The sequence below is a fragment of the Bison bison genome, unplaced genomic scaffold, assembly GCF_000754665.1.
Source record: "Bison bison bison isolate TAMUID 2011002044 unplaced genomic scaffold, Bison_UMD1.0 scf7180017864294, whole genome shotgun sequence".
Lineage (NCBI taxonomy): Eukaryota > Metazoa > Chordata > Mammalia > Artiodactyla > Bovidae > Bison > Bison bison.
Genome location: NW_011494866.1, coordinates 633,042 through 660,953, shown reverse-complemented (window position 1 = coordinate 660,953; position 27,912 = coordinate 633,042). Strand labels below are relative to the sequence as shown.

Sequence of the window (27,912 nt, the reverse complement as noted above, 5' to 3'; positions counted from 1 at the left end):
ATATAAAACATCCAAAGAATTATCTAGACTAAACCTAAAAATTTAGTCCTCTCATGAATTTCTAATGGTTAGACCCACTATATCTAAGTCAGACCTTGTTGAGAAATTGCCTTAGTAACCTGAGTGATTTGGTTTTCTTCAATACCAGCCCTCAAAGAATGGTTGCCAATCTTTTCCTAGCCCAGTCCACTTTAGAGATTATTTTTCATAATAACGATGACTCACTGCAGCACTGATGGTCAATAATGCAAACATCTTTTTCGTTTTAGCAGACTTCTCATTTAATCTTATTTTAAATAAATTATATCAGAATTTTTAACATGTCAGTGTGCACTGTCAATGTTTTAAAGAAATATATGTGAAAGTGAAAGTTGCTCAGTCACGTCCGACTCTTTGCAACCCCATGGACTGTAGTCCGTGGAATTCTCCAGGACAGAATACTGAAGTGGGCAGCCTTTCCCTTCTCCAGGGGATCTTCCCAACCCAGGGATCCAACCCAGGTCTACCACATTGCAGTCAGATTCTTTACCAGCTGAGCCACAAGGGAAGCCTTGTGGCTATAATAAATGTCTATCTGCAACCCAAACTTCAGTGACAAACCATCAGGTCTTCCTCCTCCCACCACAACTCCAGCCACAGATTGGATGATCCCTTCAGGGTATAGTGAGTTCTTGCATATGAAAAATCTTTGAAGCAAAGGTTAAGATGTTACACAATGTAAGACGTTTGTTTATTCAATAGCAATATCATTAGTGACAATATGTAAACATGGTAGACCAATGGACTGAAAATGAAGTACACGCCTAATCTTATAAGGTAGAGCTCATGCCCACTGTCTATTTGGAAACTCCTCGAGTTGGAGAACTGTTATTCAAAAATTTCTCAATGAAAATTATGGCTGTACAAAAAATAACTCCAGGTGCCTCCACTGTCATATATTCACACAATGAACATCCTTTGAATGTTCTTTCTGGAATTCGCAGTGTACATGGTGCTGAGTAGATTTTTAGTCATGGACTAAATTTATCCACTATCAACAAAATAGGGAAATGGAGCTCAACCTGGTCTTTTCCTTCCCTCCCTATAATTTCCTGTTTCTAATTTTGTAGCAATCAAGTTTCAACAAGTTAATCAAATGTCTTTTGTGTGGCAGGTGCCAGGGTGTTTGTTTTCATTAGTGTACCAAATGCCATATTTAGGAACTTGGCCTTTTGGTTAACTGGCTACAAGCATGGCTTTAAACCATTAAATGTGTGTATTTAAACTCAGCATTTATTTTTATTTCTCCCTATCCAAATAATCAGGATGTGGTTATCTGTAAGATGACACATTATGACTTTTTTCCTATATACACCCAAGAACAAAAATATATGCCTCAGACATAATCATCAATATTATTAACACCCATCATCCTGTGCCATTTATAAGATTGCAGAGATGAAGAGAAACCTGGTTAGTAAAATGTGCATAAAAATAGATGAAGAAAGTCCACACAGGAAAGCTTATAAAATTGAAAAATTTTGAGACTGTTTAAAAAAAGAGTGGAAAGAAAACATCACAATTATAAGCTTATCTTTGAGTGACTAGAAGAGTTACTTTTTTAAAGATATGCCAGAAATATGAGATCATTGTAAAAAAATGTTATATTTTTAATATATCTTACCTTTTGCTGAGGAAAGTCAAACACATCAGCAAAATCAGAAGGAAAAATAAGATTCAATGCCTGATTTTCTAAAAGAATAAGTAATGCAGGTTTTGGTTGGTATTTTTTACCAGATAACTTTTACATTTCTTCCTGTTAGTTTTCTTCTGTCCTAATTTAGAGAAATAATCATGATCAGCTCTATTTAGAAGAGAAGCTATGGGGCAAAGGAGAAAAGGAAAGATACACCCATCTGAATGCAGAGTTCCAAAGAATAGCAAGAAGAGATAAGAAAGCCTTCCTCAGAGATCAATGTGAAAAAATAGAGGAGAAAACAATAGAATGGGAAAGACTAGAGATTTCTTCAAGAAAATAAGAGCTACCAAGGGAATATATCATGCAAAGATGGGCACAATAAAGGACAGAAACAGTATGGACCTAATAAAAGTAAAAGATATTAGAGGAAGTGGCAAGAATACACGGAAGAACTATACAAAAAATATCTTAATGGTGTGATCACTCACCTAGAGCCAGACATCTTGGAATGCAAAGTCAAATGGGCCTTAGGAAACATCACTACAAACAAAGCTAGTGGAGGTGATGGAATTCCAATTGAGCTATTTCAAATCCTGAAAGATGATGCTGTGAAAGTACTGCATTCAATATGCCAGCAAATTTGGAAAACTCGGCAGTGGCCACAGGACTGGAAAAGGTCAGTTTTCATTCCAATCCCAAAGAAAGGCAATGACAAAGAACGTTCAAACTACCCCACAATTGCACTCATCTCACATGCTGGCAAAGTAGTGCTCAAAATTCTCCAAGCCAGGCTTCAACAGTATGTGAACCATGAACTTCCAGATGTTCAAGTTGGATTTAGAAAAGGCAGAAGAACCAGAGATCAAATTGCGAACATCTCTTGGATCATAGATAAAGCAAGAGAGTTCCAGATAAAACATCTACTTCTGCTTCACTGACTGAGCCAAAGCCTTTGATTGTGTGGATCACAACAAACTGTGGAAAATTCTTCAAGATATGGGAATACCAAACCACCTTACCTTCCTCCTGAGAAATCTGTATGCAGGACAAGAAGCAACAGTTAGAACCGGACATGAAACAGCAGTCTGGTTCCAAATTGAGAAAGGAGTACGTCAAGGGTGTATATTGTCATCCTGCTTATTTAACTTCTATGCAGATTACATCATAAGAAAGTCTGGGCTGGATGAAGTTCAATCTGGAAACAAAATTGCCAGGAGAAATATCAATAATCTCAGATCTGCAGATGACACCACACTTATGGCAGAAAGTGAAGCAGAACTAAAGAACCTCTTGATGAAAGTGAAAGAGGAGAGTAACATTCAAAAAATGAAGATCATGGCATCCTTTCTCATCAATTTACGGCAAATAGATGTGAATACAATGAAAACAGTGACATACTTTCTTTTCCTGGGCTTCAAAATCACAGCAGATGGTGACTGCACCCATGAAATTAAAAGATGCTTGCTCCTTGGAAGAAAAGCTATGAGCAACCTAGACAGCATATTAAAAAGCAGAGACATTACTCTGCCAACAAAGGTCCACCTAGCCAAAGTTATGGTTTTTCCAGTAGTCATGTATGGATGTGAGAGTTGGATTGTGAAGAAAGCTGAGAGCCGAAGAACTGATACTTTTGAACTGTGCTGTTGGAGAAGACCTTTGAGAGTCCCCTGGACTGCAAGGACATCAAACTAGTCCATCCTAAAGGAAATCAGCCCTGAATATTTATTGGAAGGACTGATGCTGAAGCTGAAACATCAATACTTTGGCTACCTGCTGTGAAGAGTCGACTGATTGGAAAAGACCCTGATGCTGGGAAAGACTGAAGGCAGGAGGAGAAGGAGACAACAGAGGATGAGATGATTGTATGGCATCATTGACTCAATGGACATGAGTCTGTTCAAGCTCTGGGAGTTGGTGGTGGACAGGGAGGCCTGGCGTGCTGCAGTCCATGGGTCACAGAGTCTGACACAATTGAGCAACTGAACAATATATGCGGTGGAGAGTTTATACATGAATTAATCCAACCTCTCAAAGTTCTTTTGAAGTCAGCATTACTCCTCATTTCACCAATATGGAAAATAAATTTCAACAGATTAAGTAACACACACGCAAGGCCATACTATTACTAAAGAAAATATGAGTCTCAAATCCAAGTATTCAGATTGAATAATTCTTCTTTTTGCTCCCTGCAGGTTTCCAAATGATATTTTTTTTTTAAGGAAACAGAAGTTTGCTGAGAATTATTATTAATGATGAACTGGGGGACTTCCCAGTGTCATGTGTTAAGTGGAGAAGTTGAGTTGCTTTTATTGGTAGCCCAGAGCCAGAGATCTTTTCCCAACAGGACAAGGCCTCCCATTTTAACCAGCAGTCAGACTGGCAGCCAGAAGGTCTAATCTATATTGTAAATAAGCTTTAATTGGATTTATAGTGCTTTATTAATGTAAAAATTCATAAAAGTATCAATGACACACATTTGTGCTTACTACACAGAATTAATAAATGCAACCTTTTGACTTATTTGCTTTCCTGTGTATATACAGGTAAAACCTGAGTCCCTTATGTTTTCTTCATAATCTTATATTCTCCCTCACTTTCCCCAGAAGCAATCAGTCATGAATCAACTTCCGTTGGTCTCTATTTTAATTATAGGTATAGATTTCAAAATACAGGAAATTGCTTTATGTATTTCCAATTTAGGTAAATGGTAGCATGGCATATTTACTGTTCTAGAATTTCTAATCTCCCCTCAAATCTGCTCTGTTTTAAATCCATGCATACAATTACACATAACATTTACATCGTTTGTTTGAACTATAGATAACACATATATTTAAATCGTTTGCTTTAAGTCCACAGTATGAATGTAACTCAACTGACAAATCCATTTCCTTCTGAGTAAGGTACTTGGGTTGATTCATTTTTTCACTGCTATAAACAATGAGGCTATGAACTTTCAAATACATGTTTTCTTATAAACTTTGGCCCATTTTTATTTAATTGTGTCTGTTTTTTAAATTTTATTTATCAGTTACTTAAATGTTTAAAATGCTAATCTTGCTTTTTTATATCTGTTCAAAATACATTTCATTTGTAATTTGTTATTTATTGCAATTTGTTTACTGTACCTTATCACATGGAAAATTTCAATTTTGATATAGTATAATTTGTTAATTTTTTCTATGAAGTTCACCTTTTGAACCATGCTCAAAAAATCCTTTTAAATCACAGGACATAAAGATATTCTACTGTTGGAACAGTGGTGTTTTTGAAATTTCATATAAAATTACTTTTAGACACAGCACATTCTGTCTTGTTCACTGCAAACCCCAGCAGGGGTTGGTTTATCATACCTAGTCAATTTAACACATTTCTCCTTAGGTACATGATGTTGTAACCTGTGGATTACCAAGAATAAGATTCCATAAACTAGATTTCTCAGACTTGGGTTTTTTAAGTTAAATTATGATTATAGCTGTACAACCCCAGTCTAGGTTTCCATGGAAATGAAGCCTTGATAGAATTCATTCTGGGAGATTGACAGCCTCTATTAAGTATAATGTAAGTGTTGCAAAGGTGCACCCCAATGTAGAGAAGCTGAATAATTTAGTTTATTACCTGCCTATAACAAGCTTTACAGGCATTTTTGTTTCCTATCTTTATATGTCAAACTAATGAATGTTAACCCTGTTGTGTGTGGCCCTTAGATGCTGGACTGGAGATTAGCAAGTGCACATTTTATCCTGGCTATGACACTGATGCTCTGGAGCTCAGGAAAAGTGTTCTCAGTGGGTGTCACAACAGAGGTAATGGAAACTAGGGGCCATGTTTTTTTAATGAACTTAAATCATTTTTCCTAAGGTCAGTAGCAGGTGCTGCTGACAAATACGGAGAAGTTTCAATAACACAAAAATCAAGTAAATAGACATTTCTTCCTATGCTGTGTCCTCACAATGGATTCAGAGAAAACCTGGTATATAAATCTTTAAAAGAAAAAAAAAAAACTGTAAGTCACAACAAAGATTGGTATTCCATAAACCAAAAACTTTAGGAGAAAATTCATTATAATTTCAGCCATATACATACATAATTGAATGAATTATATAAAGATGAAGTGCTTTTATGTGAACTTTAAAGTTGTTTACATGTCAGGATTTGAGTCACTTGGCCAAAATTTTATCACACTATAAATATTTTCTTGCTGCCAATACTAAACTACAAAGGAAAAGAAATGTGAGGACATCCTGACACAGAGAAAGGTTAACTTGGATCATTTGATCTTAAGAGAAATATGCATTCTTTGTACTTGCTTACATAGCATGAAGTGAGAATCTGAAACGCATTTTACTGAAGGGCAAGTTTTATAAAAGGTTTGTGCCTTTTTTCTGGAGGATTAGGAATATCTTTAAAACGAAAGAAAACTTGACTTTGTATGTATATCAGTAGGAAGAATTAACACATATTTTTTGGAGGACTCTCAGAGATAATAAAAGATCTCTTAACTTTGCCCTGTGATTTTTCTCTTGATCTTCATAATTTCTTTCTCATGATTATTCCCTCTTTAGTTTCTATGCTTCCAAGTTTATGCAGGGAAGTAATTGAAGTTAAGATTTTTTAAAAGGAGTTCTGGAGTTTGCACTGTAACAAAGGGTTATACAGATTTTTAATTTTTTTATATGATGAAAGTAGTGTTTGGAGATAATTTACTTCATGGCAGTACTCAGGACAGAATAGAAAAGAGGCAGAGAGAGGGAACAAATGAATTATATGAGGATTCAGAGTGTGCACTGAGTGAAGAGGTTGTTGCTGTTGTTCACTTGCTGAGTCGTGTCCGATTCTTTGAGACCCCATGAACTACAGCATATGAGGCTCCCTTGTCCTTCACTATCTCTCAGAGTTTGCTCAAATTCTTGTCCATTGAGCTGGGGATTATATCTAACCGCCTCATCCTCTGCTGCCAAGAGGATCTGATGTCAATCACTCCTGATAGGAATCAGAAAGAGCAGGGCAAGAGGAGTTTTCCAAGAAGAACTAGCCATATTTAGAGCAGATTTGACTTGTTTAGGAAAGAAGTTCAGCGGCCATTAGTATCAAGAGCTTTGAGGCAGACTCCAAGTATTCCAAAAGAAAAATGTTTGAGTTGACGATGAAAAGGTTTAGAAAGTGCTACTCTTTCATTTTATTGCAGAAAAAAATGAACGGAAGAGAAAGAGAATGAGATAAACAATTCAAAAACAAAGACAGGATGTGAAAAAAGATAAGTCCTGCTCACACCAAGAGTCAGCTGTAGTTAATGTTTCTTCTCAGAGGGGAATATTCTCAAACTCTTAGGAAAGAAGTTATATCCCCTGGACTACAGAATGACTCCAGATTGTTAATAGGAGCATTTTTTTTAAATGTTGTGATTGGGCCTGAGAAAGGAAGATAGACTTCATAAACCAGACACTTACACACTTTTATGACTTGGATGGACTACCAAGTGGCAGTATGTGTAAATAAACAAAGAAATTTGACATGGGACAATAAAATTCTTGGGATAGCTCTGACTCGCCGTAGATACTGATTGCTATTTGTTAGTAAATCACACTGGTAGAGATGGTAAGCTCCCTCAAAGCACAGATTGGATTTTTCTTATTTTTGTATCTCTTCAGTCAAATACAGGACCTGCATAGTGGATGTTTAGTGGTTTGAATGAATGAATCAGTAGTGAAAAGAAAACAGCAAGAGGTTTATATTTTTTTGGAATTCATTCAATAAATATTCATCAGAAATGTACTAATTAGTGCAATAATAATGAGAAAAATACTGAAATAGGGAATGAATAGCACAAACAAAAAGCTGATTAGACATAGTCTTTGACTTCAAGTTACTCACAATTTAATATGCAGCATACATATGTTTTAGTTAATACAGGGGAAAATGTAATAATTGTAGAGATGGAAGAAGTATAGATAAAACGCTGTTAGAGTAATAAGAATGCAGTTGTTACTGGGAAAGAATCTGAAAAAATAATTAGTTAATATACTAAATTTTAGAGGCAGTTCTGGAGTTCATCCTTTTTTTCTTTGTATATATGTGTATGTGTGTGTTATTTTCATTTCTTTTGGATAAGCTTCAACCCTATGTGTTTTTCTCCTCAAAAGTCTTTCTCTCTGGATCATAGCTCCGTGAGAAACCAAGTTTTGAGACATGTCAGCTGAAAAATAGTAAAATCCAAATATAGATAGATGATTGTATGCATACTCTTTCTCTTAATGAATGGACTCACCTTTCTTGCCCAATAGGCCTTTGATTCTGGAGTCTTAGGTGTTCAGTCATCACCCACAGTCAGAGAAGAGAAGTCGGCCACTGACCTGGCAGCAAAACTCTTACTTCTTGATGAACTTGTGTCTCTGGAGAATGACGTGATTGAAACAAAGAAGAAAAGAAGCTTCTCTGGGTTTGGTTCTCCCCTGGACAGACTCTCAGCTGGCTCTGTAAGTCATAAAGGTAAACAGAGGTAAGTGCATTCTTGGAGAAGGAACATTTTCATTTTCTAATTTCTCCACACTGGGTTGAGAAACGGAAAATTCTACCTAGAAAAAAGTACAATGAAAGTCTTGTAGGTAAACAGATTTGAAAGTATCTTAGCTCATTTCTGAGTTTAAAGGCATTATTTTGGAAATAAAGTTTGGGAAGCATAATGACTGCCATTTTTGAATTATCAAAGTACTTAAAATTGAATTTGCCACTAATATGCACAATATGCACTAATATTTTTGTCAAAATATTTTCTGAAGAAGATTCTGTTGCATGTAGATATAAAGTAATTATTACTAAAGACATACAGCATTTGGGAGGTAAGAGCAGAAGTATACACTGTGAGATAAATGTTCCAGTCAATTAAGTTTTCTCTTTAATAGAGGTAACTAGAATTCCATTTTTATTTTTACCCTTGTTACAAAGCTTTCCAAATGATATGAGTAAGTCTCCTCTCCTATACCAGGAAGGTAGTGAAGATCTCTCAGGATCTAGAGTCAAAACAAATATGTCTATGTCAAATTTCTTATTATTTCTAGCCATGTGATTTGTATAAGGATCTTACACTCTGTGATCCTCAGCTTATTTATCTGGAAAGTGGGGATAATTACTTACTTCCATAAAAATCAAATGAGAACTTTGCAAACTGTTAATTATTATAATAAAATTAAAGTAATTAAATCTCTCTTTAATCAGTGAGCAATTGTCAGTACTTTAAAGCAGTCATGCCAAACTTAATTCATTTTATACCTCTTCAAAATCTATTCCTTGTGCTGCTGCTGCTGCTGCTAAGTCGCTCCAGTCGTGCCCCACTCCGTGGGACCCCATAGACGGCAGCCCACCAGGCCCCTCTGTCCCTGGGATTCTCCAGGCAAGAATACTGGAGGGGGTTGCCATTTCTTTCTCCAATGCATGAAAGTGCTAGACACTTCATATTAGCAGTGGCCCAAGAGACTACCCAGTTCCCATAGTCTGGAATTTGGGGAATATACTAGGATCACAAGATTCCTCACAGGATTCCTTTTGCTCACAGGATTCCTTTTCTGCACTTGAAACACTGCGTTTATCACTAAATTCTTTAAATCTTGTTTGTTTTATATGTTAAATATCTCCAAGATAGCCTTTCACATGAAGACTTTCCTAATTCTGGCCTAAATGATCTTTTCACCTTTACTTTCTCCAGTCTTCCCTCATCTCTTCTTCCACCACCATCCTCACTTTTTTAGATCACCAATTGTATCTTTTACTACCAGAGGAATTATCTAACACTTCGTGAAAAGTTCCCATTGCTTACAAGATAAAAGCAAACTCCTTAGGAAATCCTGTGCAGAATTTCATTTACTGACACCTCATTTCTTCCTGCACTCATCTACATATCCTTTAGTCCAGTTTTCTTGGTCACTTGGAATTCTAGGACTTGTCACATTTGTTCCTGGTGAATGATTTTGCTTTCACTTTGATTTTCAACATACAGGATGCAATTGCTAGGCTTCTGTTCTGAAAGATTCTCAAAGCAACACTAGGAAATAAAATCACTCTGGGACTAGATTTATCCTACATATACTTGACAAAAATTTCACACCTGTATTTTGAAATTCAGATCCTATTTTAATTTAACAAATACAAGTTAGTTTCACTTATGTTCTAGGCACTGTGTTGGACTATGGTGGAAAAAAGTAGAAAAATATAATCTCTGTCCCTCAAATAAATCACATGCCAATTAAAAGCAGAAGTATTTTTAACCAATTATAACACAAAGCAAGAAGAGATACATTTAAAAGCAATTTATAAAGAAGAATATGGAAGAACAAAGGATAAGTGGAGAAAAGACTGTGCCTTCTAATAAACAGAATTTCTCTGATTCCTGGATCTTGCAGCAGTCTACAAAATAATTTGAAAATCAACATGTAAATGTTTATGTAAAACTTGTATATGAATTTATAATATTGCATAAATATAAATATATATAATCTACATAGAGGTTTCATCATAACAATTTCTTTAAGATATCGGGAGATATAATCTACCTAATATAGCTCAATTTATAGGCAATAAGGGGAAATTGGTGAACATTTAATATTCATTTAAACAGCATTTCACATTTGAAGGCTAAAAATAAACTATTACAACTGTTTAAAAGATTAGGGAATATTGTTCACATGAGTAGTACTTCCTGAGGAAGCTACTAGATGAATTTGTTCAGTCAAAATGACTCTAGAGTTATGCTCATAAGAACTGGTGCAAGCATAACTTTAGAATTAGAGTGTAATGATGGTTGCAAAACAAAAGAGTGCCATGTATTATAGTTATGCAGTCTGATAATATAGATGTAGCAAAATATCAAGCAATTTAGGGACAGTAGTGAAAGCATATAAAATTTAGAGTAAGTTTTTGATTGCTTCATGGCTATTAACTGAGCATAAAAGGATATTACAACAAATAGTTGCTTGCAAACACAAAGAAGAAAAGGTGGAATTTTCTCTTTATAAAATTTGTACAGCTAAAGCAATGAAGAAACAATACACATAGTAGATGAGGTCGAAATTCTCCTTTATATAATTATTCCAGCTAATAAGTGAAGGAGGAATGATAGTATTAGAATATCTCCATTTTGCAAACCCTAATGAAATGATGGCTTTAGACAATGATTGTCAATTTTCTGCTAGCATCACAAGAGAAAAAAGAGCAAGTCATGGTACGCCCTATGTTGGACTAACTCAGTACTACTTATATAACAGAATTGCAAAAGAAAATTCTTGCCTCAAGTTCCGCCTGCCAATTTTCAGGAAATATGAGAAGACAGAGAAATGACCAGAAACAATACAGGGAATCTGGGACTTCCCTAGCAGTCCAATAGTTAATAATATGCTTTGTAATGCAGAGTGTGCCGGTTCTATCCCTGGTCAGGGAGATAAGACTCCACCTGCCTTGCAGCCAAAAAAATAGTAAACATAAAACAGAAGCAATGTTGTAACAAATGGGTACATGACCCCAGATTTTAGAGCTCTGTCTCAAGCATATGAAATGCATTATTTTATTTTCAGTTACTATAAAATATTCAGGAAAGAAAAAATTTTAAATCTGCTTTTGGAAAGGTCCATAAGAGATGGAAATGGAAGAATGAATGAACACCTAGAGAAAAATAAAAAAGAAAACAAGCATAGAAAACAGGACAAAGTCTATGTCAGATCATAATAAAATGAAGCAAAGAATCATCTGTTGTTTCCTATTTTATATTATATTCAATATTTATTCCACCTGATTATGATATTAGCTTCATTTTCAATTGAATGTGCAAGTTACTTTAATTCTCAGAGCAGGGTTATCTCAACTATGCTTTGAAATCCAAACTATTTTCTCCATTCAGTTCACTTGTTTAAAGCCTGAAGAGGCTATTCAGTTTATGAAAAATAAGAGGAAGTAGCTTCCACAACTTCCCTAAGAAAATAATAGCTACTATTTGAATGACCTTTAATATTAGAAGATACTGGAATTTTTCTAAAAAGTGGTTTCTCTCTCTTTTTCACTCAAAACTGAAAATGCCTTGTAAAATATTAACAATAATAATACTTTATATTTGAATTTAATTCGGGTAAATATTTTCACAACTGTATTGTTCTAATTCTCCCATTAATATTTTGAAGTCAGGAAAGGAAGTAATATCATGGTGTCAGTCAGCGTTTCCAGAGGAAACAGGCAGGACATTTGAAACAGGAAAATTTGAGAAGGCACACTACGAAATTCTGGGAGAGGCACATCATACCGTATGGCACAATAGCCCAGGAACCTGGTCTTTGAAGAGTCAGATTCCCTGGGAGAAGCTATGACCTCCAGTTAAGAGGAAGTGAGCTTGCAAGGAGGGAGCAAGTGGAAAAGTATCCTGATTTCACTTCCTCTCTCCTTCCAGTCTCTTCTGCCAAGGTTGCCCATTGCCTGCCCCAGACCAAAGCCAGGGAGTACAGGAATGTTTGTGGGATCCAGAAAGGTTAATTTCCTGGACTGAAAAGGCAGAGAGTGTATCTGGAGAACAGATGAAAGTTACCCAGCACAGTTACATACATTCTATAGATTCAGGTCAATAAACACTTTGCTTTTAACATTGTTTCTATAATCACTTAATTGAAAGAGAAGGACTTTATAGAACATAAATAGAAAAGCAACTTTATTCCTCACCCACATGCATTCAAACACATTCAATAGGAGTTGTTATTTTCTATCTTTTGGGTAAAAATAAAAGAAGGTGCTATGACTCTGTGGGTCACATTGAAATAACAAAAAATTTTCTGATCACTTTTATTAGAAAAATAATCTTATTTCAGTAATTAAAATAACTATTCATATGTCTTAGCTGTTGTTCAGTCACTAAGTCCTGTCTGACTCTTTGCGACCCCATGAACAGCAGCATGCCAGGCTTCCCTGTCCTTCACTATCTCCCTGAGTTTGCTCAAGTCGGTGAGGCCATCCAACCATCTTATCCTCTGTCACCCCCTTCTCCTTTTGCTCTCAGTCTTTCCCAGTATCAGAGTCTTTTCCAATGAGTCAACTCTTCACATCAGGTGGACAAAGTATTGCAGCTTCAGCAACAGTCTTAGACCAAACTATAAGTATTAAAATGTTTCTCCTTTTCAGGCTGGAAAGCTGCAGCGGGAAAGAGTTTGTGTCAGTCTGCCCTCACCCCTTCCCCTACCACTCTGGGCTGTAGAAGCAAAGTCTTACTTTATTGATACTATCATGACTTGACGTTTATGTTCTCTGCCCTCAGTGAATGCTCAAAGTGACTCCTCACCATGGGCTGTTTTTCTGGGGTCATTGCATAACCACCGTGAACACTGACAATAAATACCCTTGCCTCCAGCAATGCTTCTCTTTCAGCAGATCAGTTTTGCTCCTCACCTTCATCCTATTCGCTTGGTTTCTTCATTTGACAGCACCATCACCAGCGTCCTGCTGAGACCACATCACCCATAACCCCTGGCCAAAAGCGGGGAAGTTTCCTTTTATAATTAACCTAGGCCAACTCTACCCACATGCTTGCTCTACATCTGTTCCACAGAAAACCCACATCCTTGACTCTGGTCACTGAAAGTAAAGCTGTTGCTTATGTAACCATCTCTTCACTCTGGAATTGAGCCAATTCTCACAGCTTCCTGCCCTTTAGATTTCAGTCTGTTCTATGAGGTCTACCCTGCTTTAAAGGGTATTTGTTGTTGTTTAGTTGCTCGGGCATGTCCAACTGTTTTGCGTACCCATGAACTGCAGCCCCCAGGCTCCTCTGCCAAAGCATAGAGACTGACTGAGAAACAAGGTTTTCTTGAAGCCCTTTCTCCATATGAAAAAAGAGGGAAATGTCCCTGTTCTCCAGTAACTTGCTCTAGAGAAATTCTTATTTACCTCTTCAGTATCAATCTTTTTTTTTTTGGAAAAATAGTTTATTGCCACCTTCTTTACAAATACTGCATAACTCTAGCACCCTACTTTGGAATGCAAGAGGAAATACCATCCTTTTTTCCCCCTCAGTTTTTCTGGGCCACAGCCAAAACTGTGACAGAAAGAATCCCATTTTAACGTTCCAATACACTGGGTTTTTAAAATTCCTAACACCCTAAGAAAATATTATCCCCTATTTATTGGTATATTTTCACAGATATAAAGTGACTTCCTGGCTATAATCTAGCTAGAACGCCAGGTTCTTGAACCTCAAGTCCAATGACTTTCTAGAGAAACAAACTGCTTATGATAAAGAAATTAAATTATGTGTGAATAAGGCACTTGTCCAAGGCCAGAAAAAGTGAGATTCACTTAGAATGGCTACATTAAATAAATCATTTTGGAAAAACTGTACCAATGATACATATGATTCTATCCTAAGCCAGACATAAAGTTTAAATTAAATTGAGAAGAGCAATTCCAACTTCAATTTTTCAGACACAATTGCTCTTCTTGACCAAAGATTAAAGGTGAAAAATCCTAAGATTTCACCTTTTTAATTCATTGTAAAACAATGCCACAGACTAAGGCCAATCCAGTTACTCCATGAGTTTTTACTTCTTTCCAGCTTTTAATTGTTAATGTCTAAAGCAGATAGTTCAAAATGGGCTCCATTCCATGGTGAAGAACACAGAGAAAGAACTCAGAATGTGATGCCCTATTTTCATGTTTCCTTCTTTATATTCAAAATTCTGTCTGTTCTATAGGAAATGCCCTTGAACATTGATCTTGGGCCATTTTCCCCAATAATTGTTCTTTATTGCTTGCCTCTTACACCCCAACTCAGGTCCATGAAAAGAAACAGTTCCTTTACCTTTTACTTCTAACCTAACTCATGCATGAAGGTTTAAAACTTTCCCCCAAAAGGGATAATGCTTAATTCCATATATGGGTTTTGAAATGTACATTATCCACTCCCCACAAAAGAAAATTATAGAAGACATTTTTGTGTAAATTCATTTGCTGGATAGAAATTCCAAGTGTCATTAGTCCCTAAAAGAGGCTCATAAGCCAAGTAAATGAAAATCCTTTCCGCCTAGTCCTACAGATCTACAGTAGCTTCCAAATCAGGCATGTCTGATTTGGAACCCTTTAAATCTCGCTATTTAATTCCAGAGCTCTTGGTTTATTTCTGAATGCCTGTTAATGTGGTCCGTTTGGGGAATAATATCTCAGAAGCTGACATTATGCCTAGTCAGCACCATCATCAAAAATTTAATAGAATCTACTCAAGATTGAATTACCACTTTTGAGGTAGAACTCCAAAAGTCGTAAGTCAACTGTGTGCTAATGAAGTAGCAGTTTCTTTCATCATTCCAAACATATCCCATTTATTAAGTCATATTTTCCGGCCTCATGTTTCCAAGTAGAGGAACTCCAGTTAGAAAAATACTGACCCCAAGCATTAATCCTTTATTCATTCTTTCCCAAAGGAGAAGTAATCATGCACCAGATAGGTTAATTTGGGAGGAAGAGTTGAGCATGTTCAGCTCATCCTCTTTCTTCTTGTTTTTACTTGATAATTAGGACTAATTGTGTAAATCAGTCTAATCCTCAGAGGAAATGTAGGAAAGTCATTTAAATGCAAATTGAAGTTTTATTCTACATTCAGCTTAAACAAAATGACGTTTTGATTTCTATGCATTGATCATTCATATCATTTCTACTTTGTGTCTAAAGATGGACTCAGAAAAAAAAAAAAAGGGCATTATGTATTGGTCCCTAAAAATTACATCATCACTCAGATTTGTGTGGTCTTTCATCAGAACATTCTGGAATTTGAATTTGAAAACCCAGTTGTCTCTTTTAAATTTAAAAATCCATTTAAAAGTTAACCTTTCATTCATTCTCATTTTTTACAGGCCCTTGCTGAGTCTGCTTCATATTAGTCTGTCTCATATATTAGTTTTTCTAAGCTCTTATATTTATATCTAACTTCCTATGTCATTTATTAATTCTATAATTTTAAATTGTGATAAACAAGATTGCAGGACTCGGGGGTCACCGTTTGTTTTATTGTTTTCATATGTTCCATAAGTTCCTCCTGGAACCCTCAAATTTGGCTATGATCTCTTCTCTTGTGGAATCCCACAGCCCTTTGAGTCTTACTGTATTAGGTGTCTATTGCTATGCAAGCAAGTTACCCAAATACAGCAGCTTAAGACAATAAGGAAATGGCAACCCACTCCAGTATTCTTGCCTAGGGAATCCCATGGACAGAGGAGCCTGGTGGCTACAGTCCATGGGGTTAAAAAGAGTTGGATATGACTCAGTGACTGAGCAGCAGCAGCAAGACAATAATACACATTTATGTTCTCACTCAGTTTTTGTGCATCACAAATCTAGGAAAAGTTTGCCTGAGTGATTCTGGCTTAGGGTCTGTCCCAAGGTTACAATGAAGAAGCTGACCAGGATTGCAATAAACTGAAGGCTGCATGGGGACTGGGGAGCTCCATTTCCAAAATGGCCCACTCACAAGGCTAATGGCAGGAAGTCTCAGGCCCTTGCTAGCTCTTGGCAGGAAGCCTTAGGTCCTTGTCATGTAAACCTCTCTGAAGGAGCTTAGGATGGCCTTAGAAAGTGGCAAGTGATTTCCCCTAGAGATCCAACAAAGCAAGGCAGAAGCTGCAGCATTTTTCATTACTTAGCTCTAGAAATCATTTCCACAATATGCTACTGATGACAGAGGTCCGTCTTGTTCAATGTGGAAGGAGACTGCATTATAGTAGAATTATGGGAGTTTATCTTGGAGCATGGCTACTATATGCACCTAAACTTTATACATATTTACTTTTGTGTTTTATTAATTTAAATTATTGAACTGTTTATTTGGCCACACCACACAGCATGCAGGGTCTTAGTTCTCCCACCAGGGAGCTAAGTGGAACCTCAGAATCTGCAGGGAAGTCCAATTACTGAACTATTTAAATGAGCATCCTCTGTTAGCCATTACTGTATTTTCCCTTTTTGCTGTTACTCAATGTTGGTGGAGCTATATGCCCTTCTTGAAAGAGTCCAGATATTTTATTGTCCTTTTAAGATGTAGCAGCAAATCATTGTTTTGTGAGAACACTCTCTCCACTAAACTTAATTCCTAAGTTTCTTTCTTTGAAACTCAAAACTTTAAGCAGAATCAATAAAAGTTCTTGTGTATCCTACAATTGGTGAGAAAAATTGATTAAGTTCACATGAAATAACTGTTAAATAAGTATCTGTTCACAAAATAAGCCTTAACATCTTTAAAGGCTTGGTTTTCATACAGAACATAGTCTCAGAGCATGAAACAATTAAATAAATAACAAAATAATACCTAAGAAAGAAGGTATAGTTCTCAATTCATTTCACGAGATTAGCATTATTTGGACACCAAAACCATGTGTGTAAAAGAGTAAGAGTAAAGTAAGTAAAAAGAGTAAGAAAAGAAAATTACAGTATAACTCCATCAATAATTACAGATATAAATTTACCGGCAAAATTAAAAGTCCACAATGCAAAGGCTGGCACAGATTTGAAACAATAGAAATTGTCATACACTGCTCTCTGGTGTGTAAATAGGTACCATTTTGAAAAACAGTATGGCATTATATAACAAAATTAAGTATAAGAATAGCTAGCAATTCTAAGAATTTACTATAGAGAAATCCTCAAATGTACATTAAAGGCATGTAAATGAAAAAAATTAGCTGAACAGTACATAACAATAATAACAAAAAAAGGAAATACCTCAAATTACTATCAGTAAAATGTGTTAATAAGTTGTTGCATATTTATTATCCACACAATGAAATACTATACAACAGTGAACATAAAAGAACTATGTCTACACAAGTCAACATGGACAAATCTGAAAACATGAAACATTTTTTGAAAGAAGTCAAGAAGAATTCACACATCATTTCTTTCAAATAAAATTCTAGAACCATCTGAACTAACCAAGAGAGTTTTGAAGAATACATATAGATTATAAAGAAAATCAAGGGAACTATTAGATAAAAATTCATCCTTCAGATTACCTCTGTGACCAAGTTATGGCGGGGAATCAATTTGGGAGGAAGAACACTGAGGACTTCTAAGTAATGGTAATATTTTATTTCTTAGTTTGGTGCTATCAATAAGGATGTTTGTTTTATTTTTTAAAACTGAACATAGATAAATTTATAGAATCTTTGATATGTGTGATTCTAAACAAAAAGTATAAACACAAGCTTTCCAACAGTTGTTTTAGAATGGTGAACATCTTTAGAAATTGAATTATCAAAGAATATAAATGACTCAGTCTGTCTATATTTTAGTGTGAAGTTTAAAGTTATATTTAAAGTAATCCATCCTCATTATATTACTTTGCTCTATATTCTGTATCCTTAAACTACTTTCAGAATATTTTAGAATGGAAAAGATGGACTGTTTTCAATGAATATATAAGCCGTGTCATTCCATTATTTTGTCACAAGAGGGACTAGATAGTTAGAAAGTATGGCTTTCCCTTTTGGTCCTAAGAATATTTTTCTGTGTTAGCATTTAAGTTTCACACACTCCGCATTCATGTCAGTGTATGTGCTAAAGAGTGTAGTATTGTTATATATATTTCATATCAGCAAAAATGTTAAGATAAATGTTAGATTGCCATTTTGCTTCTGAATTGATAGAAAAGTATATAGAAATTATTTGACTTAGCTATTCTCATTTTTGGTAAGTAGAAGAAATAAATAGAATACAAGCCAATATCTCCTGATTTCTAATACTTTTTGGATCAAATCTGGGGGAAAGAAGGGAAGGAAAGAACAGGGACTGAGGGAAGATGGAAGGAGAAAGAGTTTATTTTCTTTTTATCACACCATTGTGTGTTTTAGTTGCTCAGTAGTGTCTCTGTGACCCTATGGGGTGTAGTTCGCCAGGGTCCTCCTTTGGTGCGATTTTCCAGGCAAGAATACTGGAGTGGGTAGCCATTTCCTTCTCCATGGAATCTTCCTGACCTAGGGATCAAACCTGGATCTCCTGCATTGCAGGCAGACTCTTTACTGTCTGAGCCACCAGGAAAGCCTGTAGCGCCCTCCCATCTACCTGAGCAGGAAAAGTAGATTAACTGTAATACAGAAAGAAAAACATGCTATTTTCATTTTTTTACTTTCACTTTTGAAAGTACATATCAGTAATATGGACCCATACATATTCTGTTCTAATTTATAATAATGCATGAAACCAAACCATCATGCTATTGCATTGTGCTGTGCAGTGATCACTCGTGTCTGACTCTGCGGCCCCATGGACTTCAGCTCGCCAGGCTCCTCTGTCCATGGAATTCTCCAGGCAAGAATACTGGAGTGGGTTGCCATTTCCAACTCCAGGGGATCTTCCCCACCCAGGGATCGAACCCACCCCTCTTGCATCTTCTGCGTTGGCAGGCAGATTCTTTACCACTGAGCCACCTAGGAAGCCCTGAAACCATCACACTTCTCTAGAAAAGTAAAAGGATTATTTCTGGTGACAGTATCCACTCCACAGAAGCTTTCAGAGGTCAGCTCACATGTGGGCCACTATTCTTTCCCCAGCTGCCATTTCCTTTCTCTTCTCATCAGTCCTTTAAACACCTGGAAGTGCTGGTTTCTCACTTCCTCTTCTATCGTCTGGGACTTCCCCAGAGCATTCTTCTCTATCCCAGGATGGCTTCTACCTCATCTCTTCCCTGGAGTTATAATGGGAGTTGTTCATGAAGGAATTTGAGGACTCAAGGAATAAAAATCACATTTGCTTCATGTTTTTAGGCATTAGCTGTAATACACTCAGACATCAACCCTAAATCATACAAACAAGCATGTTCAGTTTTTTATTGCTGTGGTAATGAATTAACACAAACATCTGGGTTTAAAAACCCACAAATTTATGTATTATCTTACAACTGTTTAGTTCAGAAGGGCAGTATATCGTCTTACTCAGTCGCTCAGTTGTGTCCAACTCTTTGAGACGCCATCGACTGTAGCCTGCAAGGCTCCTCTGTCCATGGAATTTTCCAGGCAAGAATACCTGAGTGGGTTGGCATTTCCTCCTCCAGGGGATCTTCCTAACCCAGGGACTGAACCCACATCTCTTGCATCTCTTATACTGGCATTTGAATTTTCTACCGCTTTTCCACCTGGGAAGCCTTTATAGATGATGTAGTTTTAGTGTTTAAATTATGTAGTCTAATACTGACAATATAATGCAAGTAATTAGAAAGAACCAAAAAAAAAAAAAAAAAAAACTGTTGAAAATGCTCTGAAACAAATCTTGAAACTCTTTAAGCTGTTGAATATTGACGAAGTTGTCTTGAGAGGCAATTAGATCTTCTTCATTGAGATTTTCAAGTAATAAGCTGTATCATCGCTGATCAAAAGTTGGAGTTGATATTCTTATGTTTGGTGTAAGAATTAACTTTAAAACTCTTTCCTATTCAAAAATATTTGATTTCTGGTAATGTTCTATTTCTTGATCTGGGTAGTAATTATGTTTATAATCTGTATATATCTCATATTGTTCACTTACAAAATATGCTATTTTCTGTATGCATATTATGTCAATAAAAAGTCCAACAAATCTGTTAAGTCAATTCCCCTTAGCTGTGAGACAAGTCACTTACTTACATGGCTTTCTTAGTTTCTCCCTATTTCTATCTTTCTTAAGAAGATAAAAACGTCTTTAAAATCCAAGGCCAGTGAAAGTTATGCATTCACAGCTCTGGGATCTTTCCTGTTAGCATTTTGACTTGATAGAACTAAGTAATGGCAATAACAAATCAAATTAAAATGTGTCTTTTTAAAGAGATAATTCATAAAACACACAAATTGTAAGGCCTCTTGTAGAATTTTTGACTTTATTTTAATAATGAAGTTTTTTTCCCCCAAAACAATATTTGAACATATATAACAAATATAGACTATCACACACAAAGCTTCTCTACGTAAAATCTAAGTGAAGACCTGAGGGGCACACTTACTCCATATCTAGTCTTGGCTTCAGCGTCTGTCCCTCTTCCACCACCATCCTTCCCCAGGAAAACCATTGTAAGGAAGAGGTTAGGGAAAACCACTGACCTGGTGCAACTTCCCTCAAGTGACAGAGGAACACACCAAAATCTGAAGAGGGGAAAGGGACTTACCCAAACTAAGCACTTATCAGATTGGTATGCTGGTAAGATCTTATTTTTCATCTGGCTATTTGATTTTGAATAAGTCGTTTAATTTCTCTAAGCCTCTGTGTCCTCAGATGTAAAATGGAAGTGGGCATACCTACTTCAACAGATGTCCAAAAGATAAGAGATAGTGTCTAACACATATTGGGTGCTGATGAATAAGAACTACTAGTCATTCCTACTCCAGAAGAAAGCCCCCAAGTCTGCGGGAAATAAAAGAGCAAAACTAATTGGACATTAGCTTAAATATGTTATTTTTGGTTTATTTCAGGAAAGTAGTAGATCATCCAAAAAGGCGATTTGGTATCCCTATGGATCGGATTGGAAGAAACCGGCTTTCAAATTCCAGAGGCTAATGGATTCCAATCGTGAGTAAAATTTGAAGAAATAACAATACCTGCAAGCTTTGATTAATATTTCAAAGTGGGCTAATTGATCCATCTTGGTTTATAAATCCCCCTTTGTATCTCTTGGCTTATAAACTCAGTTTTTCAAACATTTCTGTACTTGATTAGTACATTGATGTTAAATAATTTAAATGATGTTAAAAAACAATGCCTAGATCTACTTTGCCCTAAAAAGAAAACTTATTCTCACAAACTTGCATATTAAATACTAATATGCAAACAAAGATTAAAGTCCTAATTATCATTAAATCATTTTCATAAATATAAATAAACATGTAGCAATCCCTCTATTATTAAGAAGACACATTCTGGTGATATACATCTTGTTGCTTATAACTAAACTACCCAATTATCATCATGAACCAGGAGAGAAAATGATATAGCAGAAAGGGTATCAGGCATGAAATCAGGACATGTAATCCAAATCCTGGTCTGTCAGTCATTATCTCATTTCCATCAAAATAATTTATTTCTCTGCAGCTTGTACATTTAGATAATAACATTAAGGATGTTGTGAAGATTAAATTAGATGCCTGTACTAATTCTAAATTGTATTAGACACATAATATGTGCAAGTGAGAAGAGCTTATATTACAGTTCTGAAAATTAACTCTTTGCTGAGCCCTATACTTAGTTTTATTTACTCATCATGTTCCATAAAGTAAGTACTATTACTATTCCAATATCTTGAAAAGTAGTACAGTATAAGGGGTAAAATACCAGGTGGACAGGTCCGGTTTTGTGGCTCATATCCTAGGTCATCTATCTATTAGCTGTGGCAACTTGCTTAAATTCTGAAATCCTCCTTCATAAAATGAGGATAATAATAATTTCAACCACATTGCATTGTCCTGAGGATAAATGAATTGGTATACATTAAGCACCTAGAATTGTGCTCAATAATAATTATTATTATTGTACAAGTAAGTGGAAAGCTTATATTAATTAACTCACAATGCCCCACAGCTAGTAAGTGATACAAGTAGAATTCAATTCCAGAAAGCTTAAATCATTAGCTTATATTTTAAATGTATTTAATTGTACATATTATATGTTTTAAACAGTAAATATTTTTTGGACACACAATCTAGGCACTCCCAATAAGGCTTACAGAGAGGGTGCATCCTATCTCCCAAACATATTAAGACAGCTCAGAACTGTTTTGACAATTTCAGACTACAGAGAGAAAACTCTGCTTTTTGCTTTTCTCAAGATAATACTCAGACCAATGATGAAGAGGCCCAGGAGCATCACATTCACCTTGACCCTCTTAATTTGTCATGCTGTTTTGCCTCCTCATCAAATACTGTCAATCACAATGAAAAATCAGTATTTTACCTCAACTATCTCATTCACAGAATGGCAATTAAAATAATTTTTCCCTGTATGGAATCATTGGTCAGTGAAGTGGCAAAGTTACTGAATGTCCATAACTACAGGAGGACTTACTGAAAATAACCAATGACACTGCCTTTCGAGCAGCACCATCTTCAAAACTCAGGTTGAAATTTTTTTATTTCTAGAGATATACTAAGAACGGTTACTCTTCAGGGATGTTAAAAAATCACCACATTATATTTGAGTAGGAACTAATTGCTATTAAAAGTTAAATAAGTCCTAGAAATCGGGACCACAACCCTGCAGTTTCTTGATATATTGAGAACATTATGACACTGAGATTAAAATAATTAAATTCAGTTGGTTTCCACATATATCCCATCACCTTTGCAACTCTGGGTTATCACCCATTTTAATATTTCTGAATTTAACCAAAACTCATGTATGACATAAAAGTCATATAGGAAGTTCATTTTTCCTATAAATTTTACACATGTTTTAGACCATAAAAACTCCAGAGAGTTATTAAACTATGCAAAGGGAGTTGAATTAATGTTTTCTGAATCATTGCTATGTGAAATCCAAATTAATATATTATGTCCTTTACTTAATAGATTTTATAGAGCATCAAGGGGTTCCCTAGTTGGTAAAGAATCTGCCTGCAATGCAGGAGACCCAGGTTCAATCCCTGGTTAGGGAAGATCCCCATCACTGTCCTTATTATTAAAACCTAAAGATAGTAACATCATAAAAATATGTTGAGAAAAGAGTTTAATATCATACATTTTTCTCTTTCCCTTTCTTCAATCATTGTGGGTTCACCTGCTCAACCATTGTTTCTATTCTTTACTGCCTGCCACTATCACCAAGATTTCTCAGACATTTTTTGACTTCCTCATGTAAAGTTTCATGTCTTTATATTTTAAGAATAATAAAGGCTATGAAAATACGTTTTTAATTTCCATTTAACTTTTCAAAATTATTTTTGCTGTGTTATTTCTTATTGTCACAATATTCCTGTGAATTAAATAGATGTAATATGTGAATCATTTAATAGATAATATGAATAATTAAATAATTTTCACATAATCACGCAATGAAATCATTTGAGATTCAAGAGTATAAAGTCTCCTTCAACCTAAATCATTTTTGTAAATGAATGAGAACACAGGCTTTGAGAAGAATCTGATCTGCCCAAAATTTTACACACTTTTGGACAAAGCAAGCTCCAGGTCTCAGCCTCTGGACTTGTAAGCCAACATTTTCTTCATAGCCCATAAGATCTGTGTGCTAAATTGTTATTGTTGACTTCACTGATTATCCATCTCTTAAACAAACAGAAATAGTATCTCAGACTTAATGAAAATCTTTGTTTCACTTCTGTGAGAGCTGATATACACTCTTTGGGGGCAGTTTTATTTGTGGGTTTTCACCTTCTGGGTTTCACTGTAAGTCTTCACACTAATAACGAAACTGGTACGAACATGGAAGTTTTTCTTGGTTTGAGGTCAAGTCTAGATACAGCTGCTGTGTGTTACTTAGTTTCCAGAATAAATGTTTGTCTCTTCCTGATACACACTTTGGAAAGGATCCTAATCTGCTTTTTACACAATGTCCTTCTCAAATTGGTAATATATAGGACCAAAGTTCTGAGTTTTAATAGGTTTCAGTTCTAAGCAACTCAAATTCAGAGTGGTAAGGCACTGTAGCTTCTCTAGCTGCAGTTAGCAAAGTTCTAGGTCTCTGCTGTTGAAACAGGATGCCAACTTAATGAAATGTGGTAAATATGATCATTAATTGTGCTACCCCTTGCTGCCACAGTGCCTTAAGACTTTTAATAATGTAAAACACATGTTGTTGCAATATACTGACAATTTTTATTTTAGAACAATATTGACACACTATCATTCTGACAAAGCAACATACCTCTCAAATAACAGAAATATTATGTTTAAATGCCAGCATATATTTGGATCCTTTAAAAAGAGCAAAATATACAACAATTATCGACATGTTAACAATAAACAGAAAGTAGTAATCAAATTTTCTTTATCTTTCCCTTGTAATGGCAACATCCTTTGACCTAAGATTGGAAACTCAGAAGAAATAGAGGTAGGAGAAGAAAGGAGGTGTGGGTTCAGCATAAGCACCTACCTGTTACATTTAAAATACACTTTTTAATAAATTTTTATCTGAAATTATCATTTTACATTATTGTCTCTGCAATAAAAGACATGGCACTTAAATAAAAGCTATAATGAAACCTCATGTAATTAAAGTTTTAGCTCTTCTCAAGTTGATGGATTTCCCCTTATGCAGAGGTCTCATTAGCTATAACATTTTCAACTTTCATTTTTGCAGACACAACTTCCTTGGGTGAAATGTCACAGAAACATGGAAGATATTTTGGTGAAGTTCTTCACACTTCTTAATGATTAAACTTCTAAGGAAACTTCTGTCATCCTTTCCAGAGCTTGAACTTCTGTTTATCACATCACAGTATTGTTATAACTTCAATTAAATTGTGCAGATAATTTCAATGCATGGATATTTTTAAAATATATATTTTAGTTATTCATGAGTGGTTACTATACCCTAAACATTACTTTTTAACAAACACAATACAGTGATAATGCTTTCTGTGTGCCTTTACCATTTACATATATGAAATTGAGGAATAATAACTAAAGACTGACAGATTTATTTCAGTAGAATTTAGGTACAATCCATTTGATCATCACTGGGGAACAAGGAAAGACAATGCTGTGTATTTTCTCTTGAAGACTTTTATTCCTCTCTTATCTTTTCTCTGTGAGCCTCTTGGGTAATGATTATGAAATTAGGCTTCTTTTACATTCAAATGTCAATTCGGTTCAACCAACTAAAACACAATCCCAGTTCCAGATATAAGACAAAAACTCTCTGAGCAAGAAAAACCAGCAGTAATTCAGCCCATAAATTTTATTCTCCCAATAAATTGAAAAACACTGCAGGTCAGAGCACACTGACTTAGAATCAGGAATCAAATAATATTATTCATTTGCCAAGTTTGGCTATCTCGTGTCCCCTAACAGCTTTCCATTTCTCTAAATTATAACTTACAGTTAATTAAGAGTAGCGGTGGCTGATTAGGAGAGCTATTTACAGAAATAACAGATGAAATTGTGGGGGAAGTCAAATAGGAAACCACCAGAGCTCTTGGGGCCAGTTCAATTCACCTAATTGAAGCACAGTACATTTTAGCACATTACAATAATTCTTCTTAATGTTAACCACCCATCTATGAATCCATTTAATCTGTTTCATATATTGTGTTTAATAAAGCATTGAAGAGTATAATACATTTGAGAATGATTTCTTTAAAATGATTCAAATTATTTTTAATTCGCCTATGAAAGCACAAGGTTTGGTATTCTGCAAAGCAGTCCTCAGCAAAAACTGCATTGTTGCTGTAATTTAAGTGCATAAGTCCATTATGCATTGTATATGCTTTAAAAACATACAGAGAATTTATCACTTGAACAAGAGATTTAGCATAAATTAGCAGAAGTTGAAAAAGCCTCTAATGCTTCTTTAAACTCTAGTAATCACTGTCAAGCAGACCTGATATGTGAGAAAAAAAAAAAAAAGTTTGACCAGTAGAGAAAGGTTTATTTTAGCCAAAAAGGAAGAGTGTAATGAGAAGGTTCAGTTATACTGGAAGAAGAGAGAAGTGAGTAGTTGTTGATCTTAACTAAAAATAAATCAACATACAATCCAAAGAATAAAATAAACTCAAACACAGAAATGACCATATATAGTTAGCATTGTACACAAAGTGATTTTGTATGTAGTTTCTTTGGGGGAGAAATTTTCTAACTGCTGAAAATCTTTACATTTAATTTAGGCAAAAAAAAAAAAAAACTGAAAATGAATTATTCTTTGAATTGTAATAGAGGAACCTTAGCAAAGAAAAGTAAATTTTGAGAAAGCTCACAGATTCTTTGATTTCTGTTCATAGTCTTGCACTAGAAATTTAGCAGTGGTACACAGACAAAGATCCTGCAGGACTTACTATTTGAAAGAATTATTTAAGTTATAATTTATCTTGCCCAACTTTGTGATGATTTATAGAAATGTATCCTATTCCTTAGCAACTCTTTCATTTTTCTTCCATTTGGATATTTGTCAGACTCTGCCTGCAATGCAGAAGACCTGGCTTTGATCCCTGGGTCAGGAAGATCTCTTGGAGAAGGGAATGACTACCCACTCCAGTATTCTTGCCTGGAGAATTCCATGGACAGAGCAGACTGGCAGGCTACAGTCCATGGGGTCACAAAGAGTTGGACATGTCAGTGATTAACACTCCACTCTATTCCAATCCAACTGGGTGCTGCTGCTTCATGCTTTGACAAAAGGTATTAAAACCTAGTGTAGCCTAAAAATTTCTCATGGTAAAGACTTAAAGTTGGATTAAAAAAATTGATTTCCTATCTACTTTAATTTTTAAATTCAAAATTATGCTTATGGGCTTCCATTTTAACTAAAGTAAGAAGTCACAATATATTGATTTACACTTTGTTCTAATGTGTAATGCATTTGTCTCATAGCATATACACCAGACTTACATGAAGAAAAAAAGAAAAATGTTTTCTCTATTTGTAACTGTTTGATTTCATATTTTAATTTCTACCACTACTTTATATAGAGTAGAAAATCATGAGCGGTATTCTAGTTTAAAATATTTGTTTAACATACCAGGAAATTAAGTCATAATTTCTCTTAAGAATATGACAAGTCATCTCATCAATTTGTATAATGTATTGTGTATTACTAAACCCAGCTATATGTCATTGAAAGTTACCAGCTTAAAGGGACTTTTCATCTAGTTTCAAAGAAATAGATTACCTTTTCTTCCTCTTTGTTCCTGTGTGAAGCTTCATGGAGAAGTGAATAGGGATTTCTGAATTTTGGTGTTGATTACATAACTAATTTTTCATGGGGGATATTAATTGCTGACTACAAAAACAAAAAATATCTAGGGAATTCTACCTTTACTTTACAGATATTGTTGGGGAATTAAACTTCTTAAGGCAAATTAAAAAAAATAACAAATTATAAGAAAAACTATTAATAACTTTCTCTAAAGGAAAAAGTATCAGAAACTTTTTAAATAACATTACCCATAAAGTTTAAAAATGCTTGAATATCATTCAACTGCACCAAAGTTAATAAACATGAGATGATGAAAACAGACATTTTATCTTTGTTTACAATAATATCATGCTTGTGTTCACAGCAGATGTAAATATGTGAGAAACATTCAGGCATTATTAAGT

The 27,912-nt window shown here is 35.1% G+C and overlaps 1 protein-coding gene across 1 annotated transcript in view; it reads left to right on the top strand.

Annotated features, from left to right (window-relative positions):
• The window catches only part of OSTN (osteocrin), a 36,386-nt gene extending 10,453 nt beyond the window's left edge, over positions 1-25,933 (top strand). The window contains exons 2-5 of the mRNA XM_010850696.1: positions 5,386-5,484; positions 7,963-8,177; positions 21,121-21,217; positions 24,956-25,933. Of these exons, the coding sequence (XP_010848998.1) occupies positions 5,386-5,484; positions 7,963-8,177; positions 21,121-21,205 (399 nt within the window). The 3' untranslated portion in view covers positions 21,206-21,217; positions 24,956-25,933. The remainder of the gene's footprint in view (positions 1-5,385; positions 5,485-7,962; positions 8,178-21,120; positions 21,218-24,955) is intronic.
• The last annotated feature ends 1,979 nt before the right edge of the window (positions 25,934-27,912 follow it).